The sequence below is a fragment of the Vombatus ursinus genome, unplaced genomic scaffold (genome assembly GCF_900497805.2).
Source record: "Vombatus ursinus unplaced genomic scaffold, bare-nosed wombat genome assembly UNPS02001287.1, whole genome shotgun sequence".
Lineage (NCBI taxonomy): Eukaryota > Metazoa > Chordata > Mammalia > Diprotodontia > Vombatidae > Vombatus > Vombatus ursinus.
The window spans coordinates 18,175,996-18,190,917 of record NW_020941065.1 but is presented as its reverse complement, the minus strand read 5'-3'; the positions used below and the strand labels follow the sequence as shown (position 1 = coordinate 18,190,917).

Genomic DNA, 14,922 nt, shown 5'->3' with positions numbered 1-14,922 from the left:
GACCCAGTAACCTTCCTACTATGTAAAACACAAGGAGGTCAAAGAGAGAAAGGACTCATATATACCAAAATATTTGTACTGGCGCTTTTTTTTTTTGGAGTGGGGGAAAGGAGAAGGCGACAAAAAAACTGGAAGCAAATTGAGTGCCCATTGACTGGATGATGGCTGAAAAAAAATGTAATGCAAATATTGCCATACAAATTAATGGAATATTATTGTGCTGTAAGAAATGGCCAATATAAAGCATCAAGAGAATCATGGGATGGCTTGTAAGAACTAATGCAGAGCAAAGAAAACAAAATATTGAGACCAGCATAGACAATGATGACAATAATGTAAACCGAAACGACATTAAAGGAAAGCCAAATTCTGATGAGTTACAATGAATGGCCTTCATCCTGCAGAACAGATGAGAAAACATACTTCCCTCCTCTCGGGATGGAGGTGGGGATCTATGGGTGCAGAATGCCGTCAAACACTCCCTTTGCCAGCTGACTTTCCTTTATTAGTTTTCTTTGTTACAAGGGAAGGTTCGATGTGAGGGCAGAACTATAAAAGGAAACAACTGGCATGGGGGAAAGACCAAAACTAAAACTTTTTTTTGAAGAAAAGACGGCAGAAAAAAAGAGCTCATTTAGCCAGCGAGGAAGCAATCGATTTGAATTTACACCAGAACACCAGTGTTAACACTTTCATTCTTTCAACAAACGAAATCACGTAACCATAAGATATTTCAATCTTTGAAATTTAAAAATGTCACCTCCAACATTACAAATATCCCTTTATGTCAATGTGGTATGGAACAGACAAGGTACTGCTCAGGGGGTTTTCTAACAGCTTTTAGGATTTGGTTTTCATTTTTTTGAGATCTCTTATCCAAGCAACAACATAAGCCAAGTCTACATAACAAAGGATACCATAATATCTCAGCTGATTATGTGGTAAGGGAATTAAATCCAATCTAATCCAATTGAACAACATTAATTAAGCACCTGTTAGTTTCAAGGAGCTAATAGTAAACTCTAGAAACAAAAAGGCCAAAAAAATTAGTCTCTGGCTTCCAGAAGTTTACATTCAATTGGAGGAAAGCAACATGTAAATTCAATTAATCAACAAGCACTTACTAAGCACTTACTATGGCCAAATACTATGTTAAATTCTAGAAACATATATTTCAAACTGAAGTTAAGCATATTTAAGGAAATATACTTTACATATGTTTTTTTCTTCTTACCTCTGGCTCCTTGGGATTTGTATAAATCTGTTTTAATAAAAAGTAAAATTTAATTGATTTTTAACATACTATTGTGCCTACATTGACTATAGGCCAGGAAGAGTTTACTTGTACTGTATTAACCGAGGATTGAATTTGGTTACATAATGGCTCTCCATTAATATCCATTGGTTTCGCCAATGTAGGTTCCAAGCCCTTCCTTTATGGCTTGGTCCACCTTCTCCAAGAGTTGCCTACCAAACAGTTTCTCACTCCAGAAGAATGCACTCTAGTGATGTGCCAGTCTCTTTGAACTGAGCTCAGCTGGTCCTGCGATCATAGGCAGATGGGCCTAATTGGTCTGTGTCTGGAGTCTTTCAGCTAGACAGGACCTTCTGATGTTAAGGGGAACCTCTCAGATTCCTCCCCATTCCCAACCACATACATAATTTTGCCATTTCCAAAGAAAAGTCAACAAAATGTCTGCAAATTGAATTTTAAGTTCACAAGGTAACCATGAGGATGGGTCCCCGGCAACAACCGAGGGAAGCCAACATGTTTTTGTAGTTCTCATAAATACACTTTGAAACACAAAAGGATCACGTCTCACTCTTCCAAAGAATAAGGAAGGGGGGGGGGGGGAATGTGGGTTTTGAAATATTTACTTACTGCAAGCGCTGCCACGTGAAGCTGCATGAGAAAGGAAAATGATTGTTAGTATACATCTATGCGTGCATGGGCTCCTGTTAGTACAGACATAGATAAACTAAACATGGCTCTGGAGATGATCCAAAGGCTTGAGAGGCAGGCAGCAAGCATTTATTAAACACCAACTGTATGCCAGGCACTGTGCTAAGTGCTGCGGATACAAAGGGAGGCAAAAGATAGTCCCTGTGCTGCTTGTATTACTTCTCCATCCAAATCGCCTTTATTAAATAACTATAGGGTGCACAGCCGAGGCCTTCGAGAAATTACAAGGGCGGCACCACGCCATTGCTTTTTACATCGATTCAGCTAGGAAGTGAGTCTACAAAATAGAATAAAAGCCTGATCTAATACCTTTAGCTTACAGTCTGAATGCTGTTCATGCCCCACCCCACCCCCGTTCTCAAGCCCCTTTTCTGGGGCCCTGAACTCCTGACGGGTCAGAGTTGCCACATGTGGGAGCTCCAGCCATCTCCCCAGTACCCTCTGCCCCTAGTTTACCACCTCTGGGCCCTGAGAACAATAATCAAGTTGATGCCACCCTTCCTGGAAAGAGCAGGTCAGTCACTCACCCTCGGGCTCCACTCACCATTCATCTGGGTGGCTTCTTAGGCCAGAGCCCACCCCTCCCTCCCCTATGTGTGCTATCCTCCCCTGTTAGAAAATAAGGTCTTTGAGGGCTGCTTTTTGTATTTGTGCCCTTACTTAGCACCACACCTGGCACATATGGTGAACTAAAGAAATGAGTTTTTTTCATTCATAGGATCATACAGCTAGAGCTGGAAAGAACCTTAGAAGGCAATGAGTTTGACCCCTTCACTTTACAGGAAGGAAAAAGGTGGCAAGAGAGGCATTGACTTGCCTGAGGTCACTTTTGAGCCCAGATCTTCCCTAACTGAAATCCAGGGCATTCGCCCGTTCAGCACCAATGTTATGACCGGTACTGCTCTACTTGGACAAGCACAGAAATTCCAAAGTAGTACACAAACAATTTTATGGTAACTCAGAGCACCAAACTAAGCTCTACACCATTCCAAAAGCGGCAGAGTTTGACCTCATGTACCTATTGATGGGCCGTTAGCGACACAACGTGGCTAGTCTGATTAACTGCATGTCTGTGACTAAAGCCCACAGCTCCAAACACTTACAACACGGGGCTTTACTGGAGGCGGCTCCGTGGGTCTATCAGACACTTTAGGAGAAAACAGAACTGGGTCTTAGGTGCAAGTGAGGTAACTGCACAGAGCTTTTTGATAAAATGCTCTCTTAAGAGTTATCCCACACTTACTGTGTGAGCTTTACAAACGTGACAGAGACCCCTCAAAAGAGTAACTGTTCTTTAAAAGAACTTATTTTTAAAGTTTTGAGGTATTCACTCTGTATTAAACAGTAAATAGGGGGCTCCTAGGTGGCGCAGTGGATAGAGCAACTGCCCTGGAGTCAGGAGGACCTGAGTTCAAATCTGACCTCAGACACATAACACTCACTAGCTGTGTGACCCTGGGCAAGTCACTTAACCCCAACTGCCTTACAAAAAAAACAAAACAAAACAAAAAAAAAAACGTAAACGGGCAGCATGCCATAGCAGCACAGTAATTCAATCAAACAATCAGTCGATTCCGTAAAACAAGTCAGTCAAATTTCTACTCCTTCTCTCCATCGCCCATGACCACCTCGATCCAGGCCCTCCTGACTCTTTTCCCAGTTGCCCAAAGCCTTTCCCCACCCGTGTCCAGCATTTTCCCAAAGTGCAAACATAACCACTTCACACACCTCCCTAGGCCTCTCTAAGCTCTGGTGGCTCCTAGAGATACCTCTATTTGGTTTTTAAAGCTCTTCACCGTCTTGCCCCAACCTGTTTTTCCATCTTTTTTCAGCCATCACTCCCTCTCCTGCATTCTGGATTCGGCCAAAGTAGCCTTCTCTCTGTCTCCCACACAAGATCGTCCATCTCCAGTCTCTGTACCTTTGCACTGGCCATCCCCCGTGCCTGGAACGCCCTCTCTCCTCACATCCACCCCACTGAGGCCTTCTCTTTCTTTAAGATGCACATCATCTTTCTGAAGCTTTTCCTGATCCCTCCAACTGCTAGTGCCCCGCCTCCCAAACTACTACCTCGGATTTATTTGTATTAATTCTCTGCATATTTACTGGGTGCATACATACACACATATAAAATAGGTAAATAAGCTATTAATGCTTAGAACTGCACCAAGACTTTTGGGACACCCTGTACATGCGTATGTGTATGTAACACACATGGTATATTCCAGGATCCACAGCCTTGAATGGATGCTTCTTGTGAGTGGAAATGGTTTCCTTCATCATCTTCACATCCCCAGTACCTAGTACCTAGTAGGTCTTTAATAAATACTTGCTGACTGACACAGACCTTCTTAGTGAATTTAGTCAAGCAGTCCATCTGCTAGCCTCAAAAGGAAGCTCTTGTTCAGGGGTGAGGAAGCTGCCACCTTGAGGCCACATGTGGCCTTCTAGATTCTTACGTGCAGCCTTTTTGACTGAATCCAAATTTTACAGAACAAAACTTGAGGCCACACGTGGCCTCAAGGCCAAAGGTCCCCCATCCCTGTTCTTGGCATTCAGGATGCTTCCCAACTGTCTCTCTGATTCACGTCAATTCAATTGGCTTAAGATGTACTCACTCAAGAGGTTTCTGGAACTGACGTCAAATGAAAGAGGGCACAAATGAGAAAGCAGAGATGAAGAGGGAATTACAGAGAGGGAAAAGGAGCAAAGTGGGCCCTGAGCTTACTGCCTGTCAGACTCGCCAGCCTGACTAGACAGGACGCACTTTCTAGCAGGACTGTGTCTCACGTATCTTCTTTACTAGTTTTCTGCTGCCACCTCGAACTCTTCATGTCCAAAATTGAACTCATCCCTCCACCAAAAAAGCCTGCTCTTGTCTCCCCCCCAACTTCCCCATTGTAATGAAGCCACCATTCTCGGGTCATTTAAGCTCAGTCTCTCTTCCTTGACCTCTCCCTCCCTACATCCAATCAAATGCCTTGTTGATTTCACCCCAACAACATATCACTCCTCTCATTTTCATTCCCACTGCCACCACCCTAGGCCCTGTTTCCTCCCATTAGAATGACTGCAATAGTGTCCTGGCCATGGTTCTCAACTCCAGTAGGTCCCTTCCCAATTAGCCATGTACAGAACTATGAGATTAATCTTCCTAATGTCCAATAGATCTGATCCTACTGCTTATCAAAATCTAGACTCCTTAGTCTAGCATTCAATGCCCTCCACAGTCTGGCTCGAAGCACCTTTATGTCACACTGCATACCCCTATTTGTGATCCCTGAACATCTGTCAGCCTACATTCTTTGCCCCTTCTGAGGCCTAGCTTCCTGAATCTGATTCCACTCACACTATTTCTAACACTGAATTATTTATTTACCTGGACAGTCTTCAATACAAATGAGCATTTAGGTTTTATCTGATATTGCAGTTATACGTGGATACATTTTACCGCCCCTCCCACTGAATTATAAATTTCTTAAGGGGCAGGACCGTGCCTTATTTATCTTGGGATCACCCTCAGTGCCTGTTTTGTTCAGAGTAGATACGTAAAATAGGCTTATTGGTTTTCCAGATGAATGAATGTTCTTCCATGTTGAATAGGAACCTTGAGGAAGCAATTTTCTGTGTACGTGTACGTGGGCACCAATACTGGTTGCCAGTACAACTAAAACATAAACAGTCTCCACAGGGCAAATTTTCCTTTCTTATCTTCAAGTTAAATCTCTACAATTATGAGTATATTCAAAGTGCTAAGTTCCAGATTCTTGTCTCCTCGGTTTCACATCCTGTGGACCTCTTCCAGTGACTTCAAAGGAAACTCTGTGGTCATGAGAGGGCCATGAGCTTATGAAAGAGAAAAAGAGCACTGGATTTCTGAGTGATGTCAAGTAAAGACATCAGTGAGACAAAGTAGACTTAAAACCTAAGCAAGCAGTTAATGCCAGCAACTGGAAAGGAAACTGGCCTATGAATGTAAATTCAGGCACAGATCCCGGGTCTAATCTTTGTTATCATTCTAGTTTGAAAAGCAATAAAAGATGGGCCTTTGATCACAACAGAAATCTTAAAAGACTTACATATTTCTTTTCCAAAGCATCAAAACAACCTTGAATCCTGCCAAGAAATAAATGGTCAATGTTAATGTGGGTCAATCTCAAAGAAAAAAAAAAAAAAGAGGCCCGCCAAGAAGAGAAGTTTTTATTTGCATTTATTAGCCTGAAGCAGCCACAAATCAATAACTCCTTGGATAGTCAGTCGCTATCCAAGACTGTCACGAATGTTGTGACACATCAACAAAGCTCTACGAGTAAGAGGCAGCATTAGCTTGGCAGTCTGGGAGCCCGGCCTTGACTCCTTTTGGTTGACTTTTTGCTTTCCTTTTGAAACAAATAAATTTTTTTCTTAAAATATTGGAAAATGGGATTATTGGATCATTTTCCACAGATGCCTATCCTAAAACATGAGACAATGCTATTAAACATGTATTTGCAATGCTATTTCTTTTTCTAATCTAAGCATTTAAAACCTGGTCAGTTATTTGACACATGATAAAAATGTTGTTGTTCGGCTCATTTTGAATTTGAGCTACTTACCATTTGACAACCTGCAGAGATCCAGGGTTTTTCTTATCTTCTCGAAGGATTTTTAAACTGAGGTCTATGAAAAGAAGACATTATTACTTGAATTGCATTTCTGTTCTAATTAAATTACCCAAGCTACAGTTAGCTATCCTCTCTCCTGATTTATAGATTCATGCAATATGTGAGCTGGAAGGGACCTTTGACATTATGTAGTTAAACTATGTCATTTTACTGATGAATAAACTGAGGCCAAGAGAAAATAAGTGACTCTTCCAAGGCCACACAGTTACCAAGTGGCAGGAGCCCAGATTTAAAGCTGGTCCTCTGTTGCCCAGTCCCATGTTCTGCCATGATGTCATACTATCTCAATTGCTTTGCTTACATTATTTATTTACCTTTACCATTCAGGAATGTGGTGAGGACACACACCTCCACGACCATGGATGGCAGTTACCTCTTCCAATTGGGTGTCCCACGTGTCTGTACAGGGAGTAGCCACTCTCATTTGGCTCCCAGCGCTTTCTCACAGCACAGACTGCCCCAGCTACTGCTGAGGAAGATGGGATATGGGAAGACAAGCAGGAGAGGTCATAAAGAGGGTCCCCCAGACCCACAAGACTCAGTGGGACATGCTGAGAGAGCAAGAGATACTTTGCCACAGGAGCTGGGAGAGAGGGAAAATATGGGAAGACTCATCCTAACTGACAGGAAGGAAAATGGGGAAATGTGATCGAGCATCCTGTTTCATAGCTGCCTGAGGATACAGTTGGTGTGAAAGGTGAGGCTTGTGGGACTTGCTTGAAAGACCAGATAGTCTAAAAGGGCCCTAACCAGGCCTGAAGGAGCTAGAAAGTGTCAAATCGCCCAGAGGCATGTCAGTCCTGTTTATTTCATCTTGAAAGAGCTGGAACACATTCCCAAGGAGAGATCCCAACTCAGCAAAGAGCTAGAAAAGAAAAACTGAATAGGATGATGGAGTATTGATAAAAGAAAACCTAAGAACAGTCTGTATCCCAAAGAGATCATAAAAATGGGAAAAGGACCCACATGGACAAAGATATTTACAGCAGCTCTTTCTGTGGTGGCCAAGAACTGGAAATTGAGGGGATGCCCATCCATTGGGGAATGGCTGAACAAGTTGTGGTATATGAATGTAATGAAATACTATTGTGCTTTGAGAAATGATGGGCAGGTAGACTTTAGAAAAATCTGGAAAGACTTGTATGGACCGATGCTGAGCGAAGTAAGCAGAACCAGGAGAACGTTGTACACAGTGACACCCATGTTGTGTGATGACTGACTTTGATAGATTTAGCTCTTCTCAGCAATGCAAAGATCTGAGATATCTCCAAAAGACTCATGAAGGAAAATGCTATCCACATCCAGAGAAAGAGTTTGGATGCAGATGGAAGCAGACTATTCGCTCTCTTTTTCTTTCATTTTGTTTCTTCTTTCTCATGGTTCCTCCCATTGGTTCTAATCCTTCTTTACAACATGACTAATGTGAAAATATGTTTAAAATGAATATATAGAGAGAGCCTACATCAGATTGCATGCCATCTTAGGGAGGGGGAGGGGAGGGAGTTAGAGCTCAAAATCTTACGGAAGTGAATGATGAAAACTAAAAATAAAGTAATTAATAATAATAATAATAATAAAAAGAAAACAGGAACAGAATAATGGCAACTGGCAGTGCAGTGGATAGAGCCTGGAGCTGAGCCTGGAGTCAAGAAGACCTGCATTCAAATCCAACCTCAGATACTTGCTAACTGTATGACCCTGGGCAAGTCACTTAATTTCTGTCTGCCTCAGTTTCCCCAACTGTAATAGCACCTACTTCCCAGGGTTGTTGTGAGAATCAAATGAGATCTTTATAAAGCACTTAGCACAGTGTCTGGCACATAGTAGGTGCTTAATAAATGCTTATTCCTTTCTCCTTCCCCTGCCTTCTCCAATGACTCGGGGAAGAGAGCTGAGCCACAGCAGTGTGCAGTTGGGTGTTAAAAAAAACCCTAAGTTCTTCTCCCTTCCAGGGCAGTAATGAGAGCTCTTTGGTCCCCAGGAACAGGTGGAGGCCCACTGGAAGGGGGCTTGCTTGACACTTTGGTGATCGCTGAGGTTTTTCTCTCACCAGTCATCTCACATAGGCAGGCATTATAAGTCCTTTGTCCTGTAAAGACACTTGGAGAAGGACAAGTGGAAGCCAAACAGAAAGAGCAGGAAGGGAGTCAGGAATGAATGCCTTCCGTCACCTCCCTGCTATTCTTCCCACCCCATATTCCATCTCCAGACTCCATTTTCACCAGCTAGTTTCCATGCCTGTAATTCTCTCCTTCCTCACCTCCACCTCCTGGATTTCTTCAAATCCCAGCTAAAGTCCTACCTTCTACCAAAAAACCTTTCCCAATGCCCCTTAATGCTAATACCGCCCTTCTGTGATTATCTCCAAGTTATCCTGTATATAGCTCATTTATACATAGTAATGTGCACGTTGTCTCCCCCTTTAGCGGTGTGAGTTCCTCAAGAGCAGAGACTATTTTTTGCCTTTTTTTGTTTCTGCAGAATTTAGTGCAGTGCTTGGCACATAGTAGGAACTTAGTAAATGCTTGTTAACTTGACCACGTGCTTTGCTGTGCACATAAAACTCATTCTGCATTTGATGCCTTATGAGCCTGAGTGCTTCTAATGGGAGCTGATGGCCATTCTTTGGGAAGTGCCAGAGATAGAGAGAAATGAGAGGTACCCAAAGTATAAGTTCATGTTAGGAAGAAGGCTCTGGCAGAATGGTTACATTAAAAAAATATTAACCCTAAATATCTATTTTTGAAAGAGATTATTGTGAGCTGACATGTACCTTGCTTCCAATTGGGATCATGGTTTGGTTTTTTTCCTTCTCTCCCTGCTTTCTCTGTAGCTCAGCAGTACTTGAGCTGACTTGCAAAAGGAACTTCTATACTTTTGCTGAATTCTAAAGGATTCCCTACAGGGAACGAATACGAAAAGACTGTCTGCGTGGATCTTGGCTTCCTCATTTGTAAAATGAAGCGGCTTGACTAGATGCCTTTTAAGGCTCCCTCTAGTTCTTAACATTCTGTGATTCACCAGTTCAAAATACTGATGTAATTTATCCCCATTTTCCTATTTTCCTTTCCTGAACCGAATTTTTTTAAAAGGAAGAGATTAAAAAGAGGAAAAAGTGGAGAAAACTTCCATTAATTATTCTCAAAATTCTCATTTCATCAGGGGAAATACAAATAGTTTTCTGTACTTAGGGAAAAACAAGGGGGTCCAATTAAAGAGAATTTTGACTTAATGTCTATATTAGGGAGTCAGGAGTCGAAACTAGGGCCCAAATCCATCACTGATTCACTGTATGACTTTATATGAGTCATTTTACCATTTCATACTTCTCTGTTCCCATCTTTAAAATGAAGAAGAGGCCAGCTCTGTATCTCAGGAGAGATGTGAAAAGTGCTCTATATTAGTAAAACATTTAGGGATTTCCAGAAGGGGAGTGATTTCAATGTATAGTAAGCATGCTTCTGATATAAGTGCACTTGGGGGCAGAGACCTTACATCAGATTTCTTAAGTAATTCCTCACCATCACCACTACACTGCCTAATGACAACAATGCTCAGTAGTAAATAGCAGAGACACATGAACATCTGCACTATCTACCTCAGCCATGGTTAAAAGGACCAACTGAAATAATGTATGGAAACCATTGTAGAGCTTTAACTAGTCGGACTGCTGTCTGAAAAACCAACCAACAAGCATTTTATTAAGCAGCCACTAGGGGGTAGGCAATTCAAACACAAATACAAAAGTAAGACATGCCTGTCCTCAAGGATCTTACATTCACTACAACACACTCGACATGAGATGGTCACCTCCAGAAAAGGGGAGCTCACTGTCTCTCCAGTTAGCCTCTTCCAATTTGAATGGGTCTAACAGAGACTACTTCTAAGGTGCTTTTGCGTGAGGAAAAGAGATTTAGAAGGGTTATGATATCTAATTTCAAATAATCAAAGGGTTACCACGTAGAACAGGAATTAACTCGTTTCTCTAGAGCCCCAGAGCACAAAACTAATGAGTGAACATGAGAGAGGAGCCAGTTTTAGCTTAATACTTTCTAACAAGAATAGCTCTTGAAAAACGGGAGCGAGCTGTCTCTTAACAAAGTCAGTTCTCTTTCACTGGAAGCTTTGTCCCATAGAATGGATGATCAACCCTGGCCATGGCAATTCAACTCTTGTATCTCAATTTCCCTAAATGTAAAACAAGGGGTTTGGATCGAGAAATATTTAAAGTATCTCCCCACCAGCTCTTATTGCCATGATGCTATGTTGTAGCAGGGATTCGGACCCTGGGTACATGACCCTTCAAGTTGCTTCCTACTGACAGTTTGTAATTCTTTAGCATTGTTAAAAAGGGAAGACACGTGTAAGCACTACAATCATTCGAGGAAGCCTTAGATTTTGCTGGTGGGAGACATTCATAATTATAAAAAGAGACAACATAGCAGAGTAGAACAGAGTGCAGGACAGAGAGTCCGGCCGTACCAGATTCCATTTCCATCAATGACATTTTCTGGCTGTGTGACCACAGATGAGTGACCTACCCTCTCTGAGCCTAGGACTCGTCATCTGTAAAATCAGGATGATAACATCTATAGTATCTACCTCTGTGGCAGTTATCAAGATCATCTGACACATTCTACACAATATAAAGGTGCTAGGTAAATGTCAATTATAATTGTTTCTAACAACTCTATTGCTGTTTAACAATACAAGGAAGCATTTCTCAAACTATAATGGCAATGACTGCACACCACAGAAGCATTTTTAAATGAGCAGTGTCATAGATCTTTACAGTTTCCTTGTCTCCAGGATATGAATTTCAGGGTGAGCCAGTATCAAATACAATTTAGAAAGGGAGAGTGTTAAGAATGAAATGAAATTAGGAAGAAACCAAAGCAAATCATTAAATTTGGAATTAAGAAGTTCAGTATAAAGATGGCTTGGGAAAAGTAACACCAAAAGGAGAAATTTAGAGAATTCTACCTGTATTTTTCAAATAGTTGTTACTAGTTTAATTAAAAGTGAGCAGAAGGTTTTCCAAATGACTGCTGTTCTAAAACAGCTTTCTGCTCAAATGCAAAAGTCTCATCACCTGAAAGGAGGAGATAAAAATAGAATGCCCAGAAGGAATTTTGAAAATGGAAGGGAAAGAAAAACAGAAACAATCTAAGACAATGAAGACAAAAAAATTAATAAAGATATGAAAAACAGACAAAGCTCAGACCATATAAACGAAGAGATCTGCCAATTGAGAGGAGGATAAAACTCATAGTTGCCAAAATACTTTAATTCTTCAAGGAATCACGATCTCATCACAGTTTGGGTATTCCTTCCACCAACGCAGATTGCAACCCCTTTATGACTCAGTAGATAGCATCTGAAAACTAAATCAAAAAGTAGTCTCCCTGAAGCCACACTAGCACCAAAGCTCTCCAAACTTACCTAGACTGGTCCTTCAACAACAGCCCTGTCACTGGGCCCATCTGCAGGGTCTCTCCGGCTCTATCATCACTGTCACCATTGTTGGCATGGAGACAACACTTTAAAGCTTGCAAAACCCTGTATGTGCACTATCTCGTTTGAGTAGAACCTTCCAGAGCTTCCCTGTCGGCCTGGGGTTTGAGAACCCAAGGTTTCCTCCATTCCATGGATGCATCATTAAAACTGGTCTTTAGTGATTTAAATTGCTAAAATTTCAATTCAAATTACTTGGGTTTGGCAGAAGTATGTATCTATTTTCTGAGCAACTCCAAACAGGCAAAATGGGCTTTGCCGCCGTACCCAATTAATGTTAGAAAGCAGTTCAAGTACAATTTCACTTTTGAGACCAAAATCCTGTCCTGGTAGACCACTCAAAACACTAAGCCTCAAATGGCCTTTACCTCAGCTGCTGTTGCCTCTGCAGATAAACCCCAGAGGTCCTAGACTCGCTCCCAGAGATTTATTGGCTGCTTAATCTGCCATTTGGTATCAAGCCAGGAATTAACGGCACTTAGTGGTAAAACTATTGAATCTGGGATAGTTAAATTAAAGAGGTATGTAAATGAACAAATCAATCACGAAGAGCTGGCACAGGCCTGGGGATTAACACCTTCCGGTGACTAAGAAATGGTAGCTGCTACCACTAAGCAGAGCCAAGAGGAAAATATCGGAATTAATCATTGACTTGAGCTTTACCGTCTAAACGGCGGGTTCCATAAGAACTCTCTGGAAACAGCCCCCGAAGGTATGTAATACACGAGACAGAAGTGGCAAAGAGCTTCTTCACCAATATTAGAGATTGGCGCTCAGTGGTGATTTGCATTGGGAACACAGCTGTTTCCTAGAGGGAAAAAAATGGTAAAAATGAGCATTTGGAAAGATCAGCACACACAGTAAATCCCACATAATCTAGATTGTAAAGGGGAAAGCTGTCTCAGGACATAAAAGCATCAGATCCTGTATGGGGGAAAGAAGTGCTCATAAGGGAAAGGGGCTCCCCAAAAAAGAAAAAAAAGTATCAGGCCAGAATTCCACAGCCAATCAAAATGAAAGAGCTGAGCTGATTATCCTCTCTTTAATTCAGGCCCAAACCTTACTTCTGTCAGAACAATCTCAGCACTGAGGGTACAAGGGTGGTTTTTCAAGACATTGTGATCATCATCACAAACCTTTCATTGAGATAGCTGTTGCTGCTCAGTCTTGTCTGACTCTTGTGACCCCACGGACCATCGCACACCAATACTGTCCATGGAATTTTCTTGGCCAAGACACTGGAGTGGTTTGCCCTTTCCTTCTCCAGCTCATTTTACAGATGAGGAAACTGAGAAAAACAGGGTCAAGTGACTTGCCAGGGTCACACATCTAGTCAGTGTCCGAGGCCAGATCCCAACTAATGGGTAGCCAGGAAGACTCAAATCTGGCTTAGTTTACTAGCTGTGTGACCCTGGGCAAGTCACTTAGCCTTGTTTGCCTCACTTTAGTCAGCTGTAAAAATGAACTGGAAAAGGAAATGGCAAACCACTCCAGTATCTTTGCCAAGAAAACCCCAAATGGGGTCAGGAAGAATCAGACACAAGTCAACCACAACAACAACAACAACAACAACTTCCCAGCTCCAGGCCCAGCGCTATCCCAGAGCCACCTAAATGCCTATTGATTGAGACTAGCGTCCTGCTAATCCCAGAGGATAAAATGTGATGAACACTTCCTCTCTCCCTCAATTCATCAGTTGGAGAGATAGTAGGCCTTTGACCAATGGATTTCTTCAGTCCACCCTAGAGGTAGTCAGAAAGAAAAGGGCACATAAGAGAGGTAATGAGATGTTAAACTAATTGCAAGGCCGAACCCTACCTCTCCTCACCAGTGTAAACTGTTACTCTGAATTAGAAGAGGATCTTGGGATTCACTGTCTGCAAGGCGGCTATGCCCACTGGAGGCGGGGTCTCCTCCACAAACTGCTTCCAGTGGGCACTCCGACTGACTGCGGGGCTGACCAACTAAGCCATTCAAAAGGCAAGAGAAAGTGGGAGGGGGCTCTTGAGGCCTTAATACCTCCATTTGTGGGGAGGGGGCAGAATTCCATTGGTCAAAGACCAACTGCCCCTCTACGTAGACAACTGTACTCAGTGCTGGGGACAGAAAGACAAAAGCGAAATAGTCCCTGCCCAAAGGGGACTTACATTCTGAAGGGCAGACAATAAATAGAGACATACAAGCTGAGCACTGAGGAGATGAGTTGTTACGGTTGTTTGTCCTTTGCTCTGGAAGAGGATCATGACTTCAGGAAGGTGATGCCACAACATGTAAGTGTGAGGCAGGGCTGTGCAGAGTAACCAGCCTCCCTTTCTCCTCCAGAGCCATCTGGGCCCAGTGGAAATAAAGGGTCTTCTTAGAAGGGAAGGTACTAGGGCTCTCTCTCCAACTTGGGAAATGATCTTTGTGGCCAAAGGTGATAATTCCTCACCTCACAATGAACCTGCTGGCCGGCCTCTCCAAACTTGGGCAGCCTGCTCTCAGATTACAGACGGAATTTCTCCCGGGGTCCAGACAAAGCCTTTCTGTCTTAACAGGCCCTGCTAGAGTCCGGTTTCCCTTCCGGGTCAGCCCCACACCAGGTTAAAAAGCACTGGGGGACACATTCTTAAGATTCTTTATAAGAGGAAAGTTAAAAGAGGAATAAAAGAACATTGCTGCCCTAGAAAGCCTGGTGACCTGGAGAAACAGGACATAGCCTATGCCAGCTTGCATCAAATCTAAGGGCAATAAGTTTTAGAAAAATTTAAAATGTGATTATTAAAGAATGGCTTTTAGGGG

General features: G+C 42.4%; 1 protein-coding gene across 1 annotated transcript in view; it reads right to left on the bottom strand.

The window, feature by feature from the left end:
• The window catches only part of HORMAD2 (HORMA domain containing 2), a 74,086-nt gene that overhangs the window by 53,621 nt on the left and 5,543 nt on the right, over nucleotides 1-14,922 (bottom strand). The window contains exons 3-7 of the mRNA XM_027865288.1: nucleotides 12,805-12,949; nucleotides 6,559-6,622; nucleotides 6,043-6,079; nucleotides 1,883-1,903; nucleotides 1,235-1,261 (exon numbers count right to left, since the gene is read on the bottom strand). Coding sequence (XP_027721089.1) covers nucleotides 1,235-1,261; nucleotides 1,883-1,903; nucleotides 6,043-6,079; nucleotides 6,559-6,622; nucleotides 12,805-12,949 — 294 coding nt within the window. The remainder of the gene's footprint in view (nucleotides 1-1,234; nucleotides 1,262-1,882; nucleotides 1,904-6,042; nucleotides 6,080-6,558; nucleotides 6,623-12,804; nucleotides 12,950-14,922) is intronic.